This window comes from Rhinolophus hipposideros (assembly GCF_964194185.1).
Source record: "Rhinolophus hipposideros genome assembly, chromosome: 25".
Classification (NCBI taxonomy): Eukaryota; Metazoa; Chordata; class Mammalia; order Chiroptera; family Rhinolophidae; genus Rhinolophus; species Rhinolophus hipposideros.
The window spans coordinates 9,407,181-9,421,059 of NC_138071.1; the positions used below are offsets into that span (position 1 = coordinate 9,407,181).

The following is a 13,879-nucleotide window of genomic DNA, read 5'->3' on the forward strand; positions in this document are numbered from 1 at the left end:
TGTGTATCCATATATTCTTTGCAGCATTGTTTACAATAGCCAAGATATGAAGGCAGCCTGGGTTTCCCTGAATAGATGAATGGATAAAGAGGAGGTGGTACATATATTTTATGGACTATTTCTCAGCCATAAAAAAAGAATGGAATCTTGCCATTTGCAACAAATGCATAGACCTAGTGGGTATTGTACTGAGTGGAGTAAATAAGACAAAGACAAATGCCATATGATCTTACTTATATGTGGAATCTAAAGAACAAAACAAACAAAACAGAAACAAACTCCTAGATTCAGAGAACATTTTCATGGTTGCCAGATGGGAGGCGGTTTGGGGGTGGATGAAAAAGGGGAAGGGATTAAGAAGTACAAATTGGTTGTTATACAGTAGTCATGGGTATGTAGGTTATAGCATAAGGAATATAGTCATTATATTGTAATAACTATTTATGGTGTCAGCTGGGTACTAAACATATCAGGGTGATAGATGGGAGGAAATTTGGGAGGAAGGGTGAAAAAGAAGAGGAGATTAAGAAGTACAAATTGGTAGTTACAAAAGACTCATGAGGATGTAAAGTAAAGCATAGGGAATATAGTCATTAATATGGTAATAACTATGTATAGAGCCAGGTGGGTACTAGATTAGTTATGGGGTCACTTCTTGAATTATATAAATGTCTAACCACTATTCTGTACACCTGAAATTAATATAAATTAATATTGAATGTCAACTGTAATTGAAAATTTTTTAAGGGGGGAAGGTGAAAGAGAATAAGAGGTTCAAATTTCTATGTATAAAACAAATAATTTTGGGGGATGTAATATACAGCATAGGAAATATAGTTAATGATATTGTGATAGTGTGGTACAATGTGAGATGGTTGCCTGATTTATCATGGTGATCACTTCTTTAGGTATGTAAATGTTGAATAACTATTATGTATACCTGAAACTAATATAATATTATAGGTTAGCTATATTTAAAAAATAGTTTTTGAAAAGTAGAGAAGAAGGTTATACTACATTAAGATAATGTGTATGAATGCCTTTTAAAATATAGAGTTCCTAGTTTCAATACATGTTTTTGTTTTCTTTTTAGTGTTAAGCAACATTAAATTAACTCTGTTTGGAAAAGTGCATTACTGAAGTATCTCCCAAATGAGCTTAATCATGCAATAACCATTTGGCTCTTCAGAGAAGACTGAAAATGTGATTTCTTTCAACACAGACTGTTCAAGGGACAACACTTCCATTTAAATCAACAGTTGAAGCCCAAATCTTAAATTGGGGGGGTGGGGGTGGAGAAGAGACTAAAACAGGTAATTTTTTGTCTTAAGAAGTATAAAAGTCTAACTTCCCAGAAACTAAAAGACTGGACACAATCTCTCTTTCACCATCCTTTTTAGTTTTATGACTGAATAAGAAATTCAAAAAGCCATAAGCTTTGAGTGTTTCACAGAAGACTAGAAATCGTGAAATAAGAGGTTTTTGATTAGTCAGAGTCGAAGATTTTCATGGAATTTTTGGAGAAGATACTTTTCTTACAGGAACCCTACAATGCACCAGGGCAATACCAAGGGACAAAGACACCCACCCACCCCCAGACTTCTCCTTTGTATCAACTGGATAAATAGGAGAAAGAAATACCAACTCTAATTGTCATGGTGGTTTTACTTCTTCCTAAAATTGGACATAATACAAGGTTAGCCATGGTTCTGTGAAATTCTCTCTGTACTTTATTCAGTAAACATGCATTTAATGCCTTTAATGTGCTTAATATATAAAAAATAATGTAATAAATACATAATATATTAAGGTACAAATATTTCTTAGTCTCCTTCGTTAACAACATTGAAACCATGATATATTTCAGAGAACTCTTAGAGCTACTCAAATTCATCATGAAAAAGGTAAAAATATAAAAAAAAGAAAAAAAGAAAAAATTCACTAGGAGTCATTGTACCTATGTTTTTTGTGTAACTTCTTTCTTACTACGCTAGTCTCATACTATTTCAGGGATTAAAAATTCTAATCTTTGTAATGTTTCTTTTGACATGCTGGTGGTATATCATTTAAAAAAATGACATTTTATACTGGCAACCTGTTAAAATTTTTGAACTCTGAACTGGCCCCATCTGTGGGGTATGGTTACTCCATGGCTACTGAAATCTGTGTCATTAAAATGATAGGATGAAGTTGAATATACCAAAAGATTGAATGTCTCTGTGCTCTTCTTTGAAATAGCCTAGTTAATTGTTAAATATCTTAGACAAGAATATTACCTCACAGCCATCTGCCAAGGCAAACCCTCCACCAACCAGAATGGCTATATCCCAGGGCATGACTGACTGGAATTCTTTCCAAGTAATCAGTGGAGAGTAATCAAAAGCAACTGCAAAACAAAACCCGTATAGTTATACATGGTTTAAAATGTGATAATATGACATTTCTTTCATTATCTTAATAGCTATTTCACGAGAAGTTTTTAATATTCCTATGTTGTTTTTTTTTTTACATAGGAGATTTGATCTGGAATTTGAGCAATTTCTACCTGGTTGCAGTGGAACAACGTATTATTTTTTAAAAATTCATAACTTGGAAAAATCCTTTGTATCATATTATAAATTTAGATAAACTATAACATTATCATTTATAATGCTATTATTCATTCATTCATTCCACTGAGTAACAGTGTATTGGACTATACTGTTCTTTGCTATGCAAAATGCCTATAATATTCCATTGGTTCTAATAGCATCAATGTAGCATTATAATTATTCACTAATATTATTTTTGAATATTTTATTATTTTTTTTCAAATTATGAGGAGGATCATGATAGATTCATCAGGATTTCAGTTTAAAATAATTCACAGTTCAGGTTCAATATTTTAAGTGTCATTTATGACATCCTTAAAATGCTCATAAAGCAATGATCATATTTATCTTGATATTTGGATCCTGATGGCTCCATGGATTTTTTTTTTGAGAAATAGGGTCATCCATGAACACATTATACCCACCTAACATTTATGTGTAATAGGCAGCCTTCTACATGGTGAGACGTTAATGTTTCTATCCCTTTTCTTCTGTTTCCCCAAACCTAAGCCAAACCTTCCCTTCACAATTGACTGAAACTTTGCTATTTCTTACTTGAATTAAGGCCATATATCCTGTTAAAATGCAAATATCTTTGAAATGTACCTTTCATGTAAAATTTAACATCTTATGTCTTATCTGTCATTCTTAAACCTAGTGTGAATGAGTTTATCAAGGAGCAAAAGAATTAAAGAATGAAAAGAGAGAAAATGGTGGATAGGGGCAAGGCCCTCTCTGAGGGAGGGTTCAGATGAGGAAGCCAGGTAAGTTACACCCAGCATTGGTTCCTCAACACTTGTCCTTGCCAGACCATAGGGCTTTGATCGCAATGATCAGAGACCTCTGGGTTTCACAGGAATCATTACTCTGTATTGCAACATCTGTTTATAACGCACTTTGAGATGTTTTAGTCTCAATGAAGAACAAAAGGCATTTAGTTCTATGCTGTGCTGTTCACATATGTCATGGCCTAGAAACCTGACTCATTAGTCACTTATTTATGATTCTGACTCAAAGAGCCAGGTGGGCCAATCCAAGAGCATGAATGCCACTTCCATCCCAGTTAAAAAAAAAGAAAGAAAAGAAAAGAAAAAAAGGAAAAGAAAAACTATAACTCCATTCCACTAGACTATTTCCAGACAATTTAAACCATTTGTCCCACATTGGCAACGGGGTAGGAATCTGACTACCCAAACCACGATGTGTTAGTGCAAAACACAGATATGAATGAAAGAATCCTATGTGTAAGTGTGTGCTGGGAGTGGGGGGGGGTAGGAGGGAGAGGTACACGCACATAGACATGCATTTATGTTTGTCCATGTCTTATAAAGACAGTGAGTGCTCCCACTGATACCTTGTCTTTCCATTGTGACACTAAGTTATGGCCAGTGTGGGGCTGATTTGCATTTTCTCCAAGACTACTATGAGGCTGTCAATGCTTTTTCCCTTGAAACTCCTCACCTTTTTAGATCCTCAGTACCAAGGGCTCATCATGAAGTAATGACTTCCAAGGTCTTGTTCCTATGTTTGCCAATAGTAAGATTAATTTTCATTATGGCAGGGGAAGCGGGCTTATCACAAATCAAATAGGATCACTCATAGCAGAATCCTAACCATGGTGCCGAAGGAAATCTACTTCTCACTTGTACAAAGTAAGATGATCCTTCTTATAGTAGGAGGATGTGTGCTACCTGAATGGGGGATGCAGTGTGCAAACAGGCCATGTGCAAGGTAGGGGTTGTGCCAGCATGTCCATTCCTTCTGTTCTAAGTGCTACCTGAAACCCATGGAATTTTGTATCTTTTGCTTTTCTGTCAAATTCATTCAGAATTATAAATAATACTCAACCAATTTCTCCTGTAGGTGTAGTTTTAGTCAATTTCTTAGCTGGGATAAGAAAGAATAGGAGTCCTATAAGTAAGGCAACAGTAGAATCTGTAGCAAAACCAGGATACCTGAAAAATGACAAATGCGTACATTAAAAGAAGGTATCAAGAATCTGCAGGAACTCATCACTAATTAACTTTACTGGTAACATACAAGTAGCAGTGGTGGTATACGTTATTTATTCTCGATAATCTGCCCTGAAGTCTATGAATTTCCAACTAAATAATTTTCTAACAAATAATTTAGTGGAACTAAATATCTCAGACCATGTTCCCATTGTTTTATTTGCTTTTCTTTATTTTCAAAGCCATGTATACCCATGTTGACATACTAGGCCAACATGACAAAATCCGCTTTTAGATAAAGCTTACAGATCTGGTAAACAATTTTTTCTTTGAATTATTTCTTTTAACTATATTGGCAGAGAACTGAGGTAGAAACAATTGCTAGGCTAGGCAAAGTCCTGTATAATTGATTTATAACATTGTAGTATTGAATTGTGGCAAGGCCTGGATGTTTCTAGAGTCCTCTAAAAACTCCCCTGTAAATTGTGAAAAGGAATGATCTGTTTTTCTAACATCTGCTTTTGTGATTATAAACCCTAGCCATATCATACAAATGAAATCAACCCATTTAATGCTTTGTACCCTATGAAACTCAATCAAGAATATTAATTATTAGAATGGCTTATGAAATGCTCATAAGTGATCACCGTTCAAATTAAGAGTGATTCAGGAACACATGGGGTCTAAGAATCACCCTCTATTCCAGCAAATAAGACAGGTTCCCAGAAACCTCAACAGTTAAGAAGCACCTGGAGACCAGATATGAATGAGACAGGCATAAATAATAAGAATTCAGTTTTAAAAGTCAGCAATATTTCACTAGTGAACCATTGTAGTCTGAGAAGAAATCCTTACACACTAAAGAGTATTTTGCTACCTTGTAACTCAGCAATGCATACATACTACAGAAGCTCTCTATTCCTGTAATTTACTTGAACAATCAAAATAATCAAGGAAATGCATTATCTTATTCAATTTGATAATTTTATAAAGCAGTTTGTTTCCCCTAAATATAGATTTTAAAAATTTCATTGTTGAATAAAAAGCTACCTCGCTGCAATTTAATTAATAAACTTAACCAATATTAATTATTTATTGTACCTTATTTCTTTTATTTCAGTTATAATTTGGGGTTGGATTTTGCCAAATTAGGTCAGGCATCATGTAATCTGATTTGTTTTTATGAAAAGATGCGCTGAATTCAGTCCAGGTTCAAACAGATGGAATGAAAACATTAGGTGGTAGCTGTATATCTTGATATACCATTCTAGCTTAGGAACTTTAAAATGCCTAAAAACTCTACCTTATAAATATATTCTATAGCACATATACTTTGAATAAAAGCAAGCCATAAATACAGAAATAATTTATTTTCAAACAATTTTTAAAACTATTATGTTATTATGTTTATTTTTATTTTAGTTTTAGTTTATTATGAACTAAGCTAGGCTGTCTCAGTATTAAAAAATAATCAGCTTATATAAATTTTATTTGCTTTGGCCATTTATAAATCTAATTGCCAATTAGATTTATGTCAATTAGATTTATATCTTCAAATCCCTCCCTCTCTCAAACCTTTGTTCCTTTCCTTATTGTATTCTCTCAGAAATCTAGGTAACCTGAGCATCTGGACCATAGTAAATATAATGTTTTCCTGCTACACACAAAACATCTCTTGAATTATATTTTCTTCCTGTAAGAAATAGAAATTAAGAACTAATTATATTGAGTTTCCTATTGGGATTTCTGCCTGGTTTTTATTAGCTATTGTTTGATTTCATTTAGTTTTCACACATTTAATGTTTAGAGAGATTCTCTTTACCTAGGATGATAAGAGTGGGATTTTAAAAAGAAGGAAGAATTATTTTTCAGGTTGGTCTAGGTTCTGTTATAATAACTACATATTACCGTCAAACCATTAAATAATAGTTCGCTTTGAGTAGCTTGCTTTGAATAATTGGAGGCTGTCTTTTATTTAGACCTCTCAAAATGAAAAGTTTCAGTCTTAAAGAAAACAAAAAGTTTATAAAGCTAAAGCTGGTTCTTTGAAACATGCTGCACTTATGTGTTCACGAGGAATTTGGATTTAGGCTTAGAAAATGTTGTCAATGCCTGTATAACAAGAAGGCTCTGATTCAAGAAACAGGGATCTCTTTATCCCGTGTGGGAAGAATACATTTGACTCAATTTTAGTTTCTGCCCCAAAATACATGGATTCTTGCTGGGAGATGTGAGATAGGAAGTCCAAATCAGAGACCTGCTGAATTTAGGAACCAAAATACTTCAGTGACAGAGAGATTAGGAAAATGAATCTCAAAACCAAAGTATTTATAATGACATGTAGGAAGGTACTTAATTTAGAAAATTATGCTACAATCTTCCCCCTCATTTCACATGACTCAGCAGTGACTGCTGGGATATAAGACTCTGAGAGGTAAAATTAACTCTGACCCAGCTTCTAACATTAGTTTGGAAAATCAATCTTGTTGCTTATTCAGGAATCCTTTATCTATAAAATAGGGACAGATATGGATGTATAGAAAACTAGGGCTAAATGCACATAAATCAAGAAAAAAGACAAGATATTCAAACAAATAATAATCCATAGAAGCAAAAAACAATTAAGTTTGCAGAAATCACAGACTCTGAATTCTCATCAGGTTATTAAGAAGTATTGAGTAGCATTTATTTCACATAATAAACATTTATGTTACACTTCATGTAGGGAGAAGAACAGCACCATTCTAAGAGTTATCATTAGCTCCATTTTACAGATGAAGAAATCGAGAGATAAAAGACCTGCCCAAAGTAAGTGGAAGAGCCAGGAATAGCACCAACGTGGTGTGGCTCCCAAGTGTAAACTCCTGCCCACCACAGAACACGGCTTTCTTGCAGATTATATTTCTAATTTTATGAGGATGGAAATAGCCTTATCTAAAGGAGCCGTTTTTGTTACATGGTAGTTTGGTTATCTTGTCTGAGGCCTTATCTTAGGTTTCATTCCTTTTCATTGTTTTTTTCCTGAAAAGATTAGAATTTTAAAAAATATTTTAAATGGAAAGGAAGAAAAAAAAAATCTTACACAATCTTTCATAGTTATAGGAACCACTTTGGAGAAAAGCCGAGTATGAAACAGGAAAGGTTGACAAACGTAACACGTAACGCTTACTCTGAGAAAAGCGCAGACCAACCAGAAACAAACCCAGGATCTCGGCTAAACCATAGCAGAGCCATGACAATGAAGAGGACCAAGGTCACAATCTCCTGAGGCCTGTGGAAACATTCCAATCCTTTCGTTTAGTTTCTCAGTGAGGACATTTGTAGAAACTCCCTGAGCAATGGTCAGGAGGAAGCTTACCAGAGCCTTGAACGCTAAACAGTGGAGGAGTCAATAATTTGAGAGAATCAGTGCAGTTAGAAAAGATTTTATTCTTCTGTGGGTCTTTCAGTGTTGTGTCATTCAACCTGGTAAATTTCATTTAGACAAGGTATGTATTTTGTTATGTTGAGGCTAACACTCACATTCACAAAAGTAAGTACATTAGGGGCCCTTACCGAGTGTTATAAATACATTACGGACAATTATCAATTATGTGCTTATTTGCCTTTAAATAAATATTTGTAGTATAAGGGGTGCATATGTGTGTGTGTGTGTGTGTGTGTGTGTGTGTGTGTGTGTGTGAGTGAATCTTACCTCATTGGCCCAAGTTTTTTGTACTCTTGTTTAATCACCTCAGCACAAGCTTTTTCTTTGACTGTTTCTGTCTTGCCACATTTAAACATCTTAAAACTGAAAAGAATAATTAAGACGGTTAAGTAAAGGATTCTCCCTTTGTAGAAGACATTTGTGTGACAGCTTCATAAAATAAAAATCTCTCTGCTAATAACAGAAATCTGTGCTTTTCGCCTATCTCTCCGCCTCCTTCCATGAATGTCCCCCACCTTTTTTTTTTCTGTTTTTGCCTGATTTGCTCGATTTTCAAAGCTTTATTTTTGTTCTATATGTTTGCCATAATGTCTTCCCCTGATCTCTTCCTTTTCCAAGTCCTTTTGCACCATTAGAATTTTGTCATTACCACTCATCTCTAATTTAACACTTTATTATGTACCGACTTGTTATATACTTTTAATGTATTTATTGCATACCTAGACTGTTAATTGTTGCACCTGTGTAGGTTTGATCTCACTAGCCAGATAAATTATGAGGGCAGAAGCAGTATCATAGAGGTTTTCTTTGGCCCAGTATCTCTAAACATCAGCACACACAGTAAATACTTGATTCATCAACTCAATAGGACCTTTGTCCAATTTATGAGACAGTTGGTTGTCAGATCCATCAATTTCCACCAAATGTACTAAACTCAAGTGATACGCAAGGCATGGAAAGTCCATACACTGGTTATGGACATAGTCTAAACTAGATCTATTCTCAGAACAGAAACCAAGTCTATTACATTTTTTCTTCAAGTTTCTTCACCTCTTATGTCCTTATAGCCTCCATTAGATAATTTCCAACTTGTTTCCAATAGTAACTGCCAATCTCTATTTTTTTAGCTGCTTATTTTAGTGACCACTTTCCCCACTGACTAACTTTTCTGTCCTGAAATCCAGGGTCTTCAAAGCTTTGAACAGTTTTTTTGTGAAGTACTGCTCCAGACCTAGATTTAAAAAAAAAAAAATCCCTCCAGAGGAAGAAACAAATGGGAAAATGGCCAGATTCATACAGATTATTTCTTGGACTGTCTATGAGTAGCTTAGTTAGACTACATTACATGTCAGTATAAAAAGCACATCTGAGTATATATCCAAAGGAATTGAAATCAGGATCTCAAAAAGATATCTGCATGCACATTTTCAATGCAGCATTAATCACAATAGTCAACATATAGATACAACTTAAATGTCCATCAACAGACAAATGGATACGGAATATTAATTAGCTGTATAAAGGAGTGAAGCACTGACACATGCTACAACATGGATGGATCTGGAGGATATTATGCTAAAGTGAAATAAGCCAGACATAGAAAAATAAATACTGTGTGATCTCACTTATCTGTGGAATCCAAAATAGTCAAACACAGAGAAGCAGAGAGTCAATTGGTGGTAGCCAAGGGCTGGGGGGAGAGGAAAAGCGGGAGTTGTCAAAGGGTACAAAGTTTCAGTTATACAAAACAAAGAAGTTCTGGAACAGGGCTTATGATTGATAATATTAATACTGTATTGTATACTTAAAAATTTGCTAGAAGTGTAGATCTTATGTTAAGTGCTTTTACTACAAAAGGAAAAACAGCACAGAAGGTAGGAGGAATCTTTTGGAAGTGATGGGTACGTTTATGGCATTGATATTGATGACGGTTTCGTGGGTGTATATTTATCACCGAACACGTCAAGTTTCGTCTACATTAACTCTCTACAGCTTTTTGTATATCAGTTATACCTCAACAAAGCAGTTTTAAAACAGGACAAAAGTAGGGGCATTTTCTTCTGTAAAGCTGCTTGGGTAAACATGAATATTTATGAGGAAGTAAATAGGAAGACTGAGGTGGTGTGAAGTTGGTTATCACACAAAGACACATTTTATTTAGTTAGTTAGTTAGTTAGCTAGTTATTTTTCTGTAACTCTGCCACTCAGAATTGTTTGGACTGTTACTCCCTTTGGAAGACCAGGATTTCCTCAATTCTTATGTCATCCATCCTACACATTCATAATTACTCTCCTGCACACTCTCTAACCATGAACAGAATGAGATGGAGGTCACTGCATTTAAGATCAATGAGATAATTTTCATTTGTATAATCTCACTGAAATTTCTGACTAGGGCTCGTCTCAAAAGTTTACCCTGTCATAACGTAAATGCTACTCTGATAAGAAACAAATCCATGGAACACCTTGAGACCTATATGTAAAATAGAAAAGTACAGACAGAGATGAGTCTCCTCAGAAACAGTTTTCCACCGTGTAGACTGCATATGTACTTTGTCACATAGGTGGGGGACTGTACATAGTTAAGTCAAAAAGCCAAACTGGCTTTGCTGTAAAGGAAGGTTAATGCCTTCACAAAGGAACTGATGAAGCATATGACAATGCATCAAACTCTCCATTTAAATAAGGTTGGTGGCACTGATACATCAGCTCCTCTTCCCCAGTACGGTGGGGTCATTTATAATGGGTGGGTTAACCATGTTAACAGCCAACGCACTAATCAGGAAGCATGGTGGCTTGCCAGGGGAGTGGCGGATAATTTCTGTTTGTCGATCTAAAACCTCCGGAGGTGAACCCCTGACACTCTGAAAAGGACACTGAAAAATTGGCTGGAGCAGGAAGCTCTGCAGTGTCTAACCAATAGCGGACAGCCAGGGAACTGTTTAAACATGGCACTGATTGTGATTTATGGATGGTGCCTAATGTACGCACTTCACAGGACTTCTTTTCCTCCACCAGAGAACACATTCCAATACAGTCTCCTTTCAGCTTAATTTCTCCTTTTTAAGTGGGGGGCCATTTCCAAATAATGACAATGGTTGCATACATAATTTATAAAGTCATTATATAAAGCAACAACCCCCCCCCCCGCCACAGGGAAATAGTGGAGGTTCTGTGAGGTTCTGTTTTCTCCATTGGTTTGGGTTTCCTGTCCCCTGCACCCTGAATTGCTACCTGCACAACGGAATAGACCCCCAAAGGCTTCGATTTCCAGGAAGGGGCATTTAGTACCCAGCTGGCCTCTCCCCACTGATGCCCACCTGCTGAAACCAGTGACATCTCACACATTTGCTTCAGCAGGAGCATGGCCACATGCGGCTCCCACAATCTGGACAAAGAGATTTTTTTTAAAAGAATCATCAGTATGATCTCTCCACTGCTCACAAAATTGTGGCATTTCTGGAGAAAACCCAGGAGGAGGAACGGAGAGGGAAGAGTATGGGTCCTTATGCGACTAAACTTGGAAAATTTGGCCATGGGTATGGAAGGAACGGCATATGATTGCAGTGTTTGGCTTTCCAGAGGAAGTACAAACAGCTGCTTGGTTTGTGTCACCTGCTTGGTGGATAACAAGCTGTGTGATTGGCCCTTGAAATTATTTAAATAAAATCCTGTCAGAATGAACTAAAATTGTTTTGTTTTGCAGGGAAAAAAATTCTTCAAGTTTTGATATATATAGCCCTACCCCTTCGTTTTCTGGAGTATTGTTATGTGTGCTGAATATAGGCTGCTGCATTTTCTATTTTCCTGTGAAGCCGTTCATAATTTTAAATACTGGCTGTCACTTAAATCATGTGATTCACTGGTACTTGTGAATCACCAACTTCCGACCCAGCCGAGGTAATATTTGCAAATTCTCCTTGCATACGTATATCTGACATCTTAGCAGCTCTTTGTTGACCAGTGCTTCTTACCTTGACTGCTATGTGTTCAACTTGGGCCTCTGTGTTAGAATTACAGCGCTGGAAGTGATCTTACTGATCTTCCATTTAAATTCTACCATTTTACAGTTGAGGACTGAGACTGAGACGGGATCAGGGCTTGGCAGGGTCACTCACCTGGCTTGTGAGAAGCCACAACTTTATCCCTGGTCTCCTGTTTCCTAATTCAGTATTCTTTCCACAAAGCACACTCTCAGATCTTTATTGTTTTCAAGGATGTATCAATTTTGGTGCTAGGACAAAACACCTAGCAGGCGACAGCATGTAAACAGCATGTAACAGTTTAAAGTAACTCAACCTGAGGGAATCCCTGTATTAAACCAAGAGGAGGGCAAACCTTCTTAAAATTTCACTTTTAACAGTTTGGACTGGGTCATCATCATAATCATAATGAGCCTCTGGCTTCTTAATACCTAATTGGTTTAGGACTCAAAGGAGACCAAGATGGATTTGTTTTCCACAAAATGCTCTTCCACAGCCAATGCTGTCTGGATGATATCCTACAATATCCTTAAAACACGTGTTCAGATGTGTTAGTTTTGTGAGGAAGAGAAATGCAGCTTCACGAAATAGGTGAAAGAGCTCCGGGGGAGCAGCTGAGACCTTGAACCTGGACACCTTCCTTTATGTGATTAACGTGGACTATTGACTTACTTGAATCCTAGGAAAAGCCACTGGAGCCAGATCCAGGACAAGAGCAGAATAATAATAGCTGCCGGGAAGGAAAGCAGAAACCATGATCCAAAGTTGATACAACGACATTCAGGGTAGCGCCTGTGTGAAAAGATGCAAAGTGCTCAGGGAAAGCGTACAAGTGGAAACCCTCCTGGTGGGGACAGACGGCCCTTCACATCCTCCCTGTGCTGTCAGCCAAAGGATGCTGGTGGCGGTGTTCACCAGCAGGAAGAGAAGTGAGTGTTAGTCCTTACCTCTTCATACAGTAACTTCAGAGTTATTGCTACCTCCCAGAAAAACAAGAGTGGGTATGTTATGATTTTTCTTCCCTTTATTCAGTCTGTAAGGACACACTTGTGAAAAAAACCTAGAACACTACCTGATACTCATTAAATGCATAAGAAATGGGTATGCATGGGTGTGTGTGTTTGGGTGTTAGTACTCAAACTATCGGGATATGAGTGAGGAAAGACAAATAAGCAGACTTGGGAACAGGTGAGAATTAACAGAATGCCCGTTACCGTTTCACATTGGTAGCAGGCACCCCCAGCACCTAAGAAAGGACTCTGACCAAGCTCATGTTGTTTCTCACAGCTATATTTCTCGGTTTCTTCTGCCACATAACAACTGTAACCGTCATACCAGACATATGGTAGTCCTTTCTTCCCAGAATTAGACAGTGTTTTGGATCTCAGGCAAATGGAATAAATCTAGACCAGATAAAATTAATTAAAAGTTCTGTGGAAAATATCAACTTTTCCTTTATCTCTTCAAGTTATTTTTAGCTTTTTAGCTCACATTATAACAAAACAATAGCAGCAAAAAAAGATCAGTAACAAGCACAGTTTCTTTGGTAAACTCACATTCATTTTTTCACAATGTAGACTGAAGTCTAAATAAATTCTCATATAATGTTATCTATTTTATGACTGTGGAAGAAGAAGAAAAAACAACAGGAAATTTGAGAAACAGTTGTTCCTAGTTTTTCTTCAAGCAGCAAGACATCAAGACAGAACTGGAAATCCAGAAAGTACAGAATATACCGGGGGTGCCAAAACAATGTATACACATGACTTGTATTCATCTTTTGTTATCAGTATATATTGAGAATTACAAGTTTAATACAATTTTTTCCTTTCTTAACATGACTTGTATTCATCTTTTGTTATCCGTATATATTGAGAATTACAATTTTAATACAATTTTTTCCTTTCTTAAAATGTGTATACATTT

The 13,879-nt window shown here is 36.2% G+C and overlaps 1 protein-coding gene across 4 annotated transcripts in view; it reads right to left on the reverse strand.

Moving 5' to 3' along the window:
* SLC13A1 (solute carrier family 13 member 1) overlaps window positions 1–13,879 on the reverse strand; it is a 144,632-nt gene that overhangs the window by 11,289 nt on the left and 119,464 nt on the right. For 3 of the 4 annotated variants that reach the window (XM_081038569.1, XM_081038571.1, XM_081038570.1), the window contains 5 exons: window positions 12,626–12,745; window positions 8,238–8,333; window positions 7,713–7,814; window positions 4,440–4,546; window positions 2,277–2,386 (listed from right to left, as the gene is read on the reverse strand). In XM_081038569.1, coding sequence (XP_080894695.1) covers window positions 2,277–2,386; window positions 4,440–4,546; window positions 7,713–7,814; window positions 8,238–8,333; window positions 12,626–12,745 — 535 coding nt within the window. The remainder of the gene's footprint in view (window positions 1–2,276; window positions 2,387–4,439; window positions 4,547–7,712; window positions 7,815–8,237; window positions 8,334–12,625; window positions 12,746–13,879) is intronic. The other variant, XM_081038572.1, reaches the window with a different exon arrangement.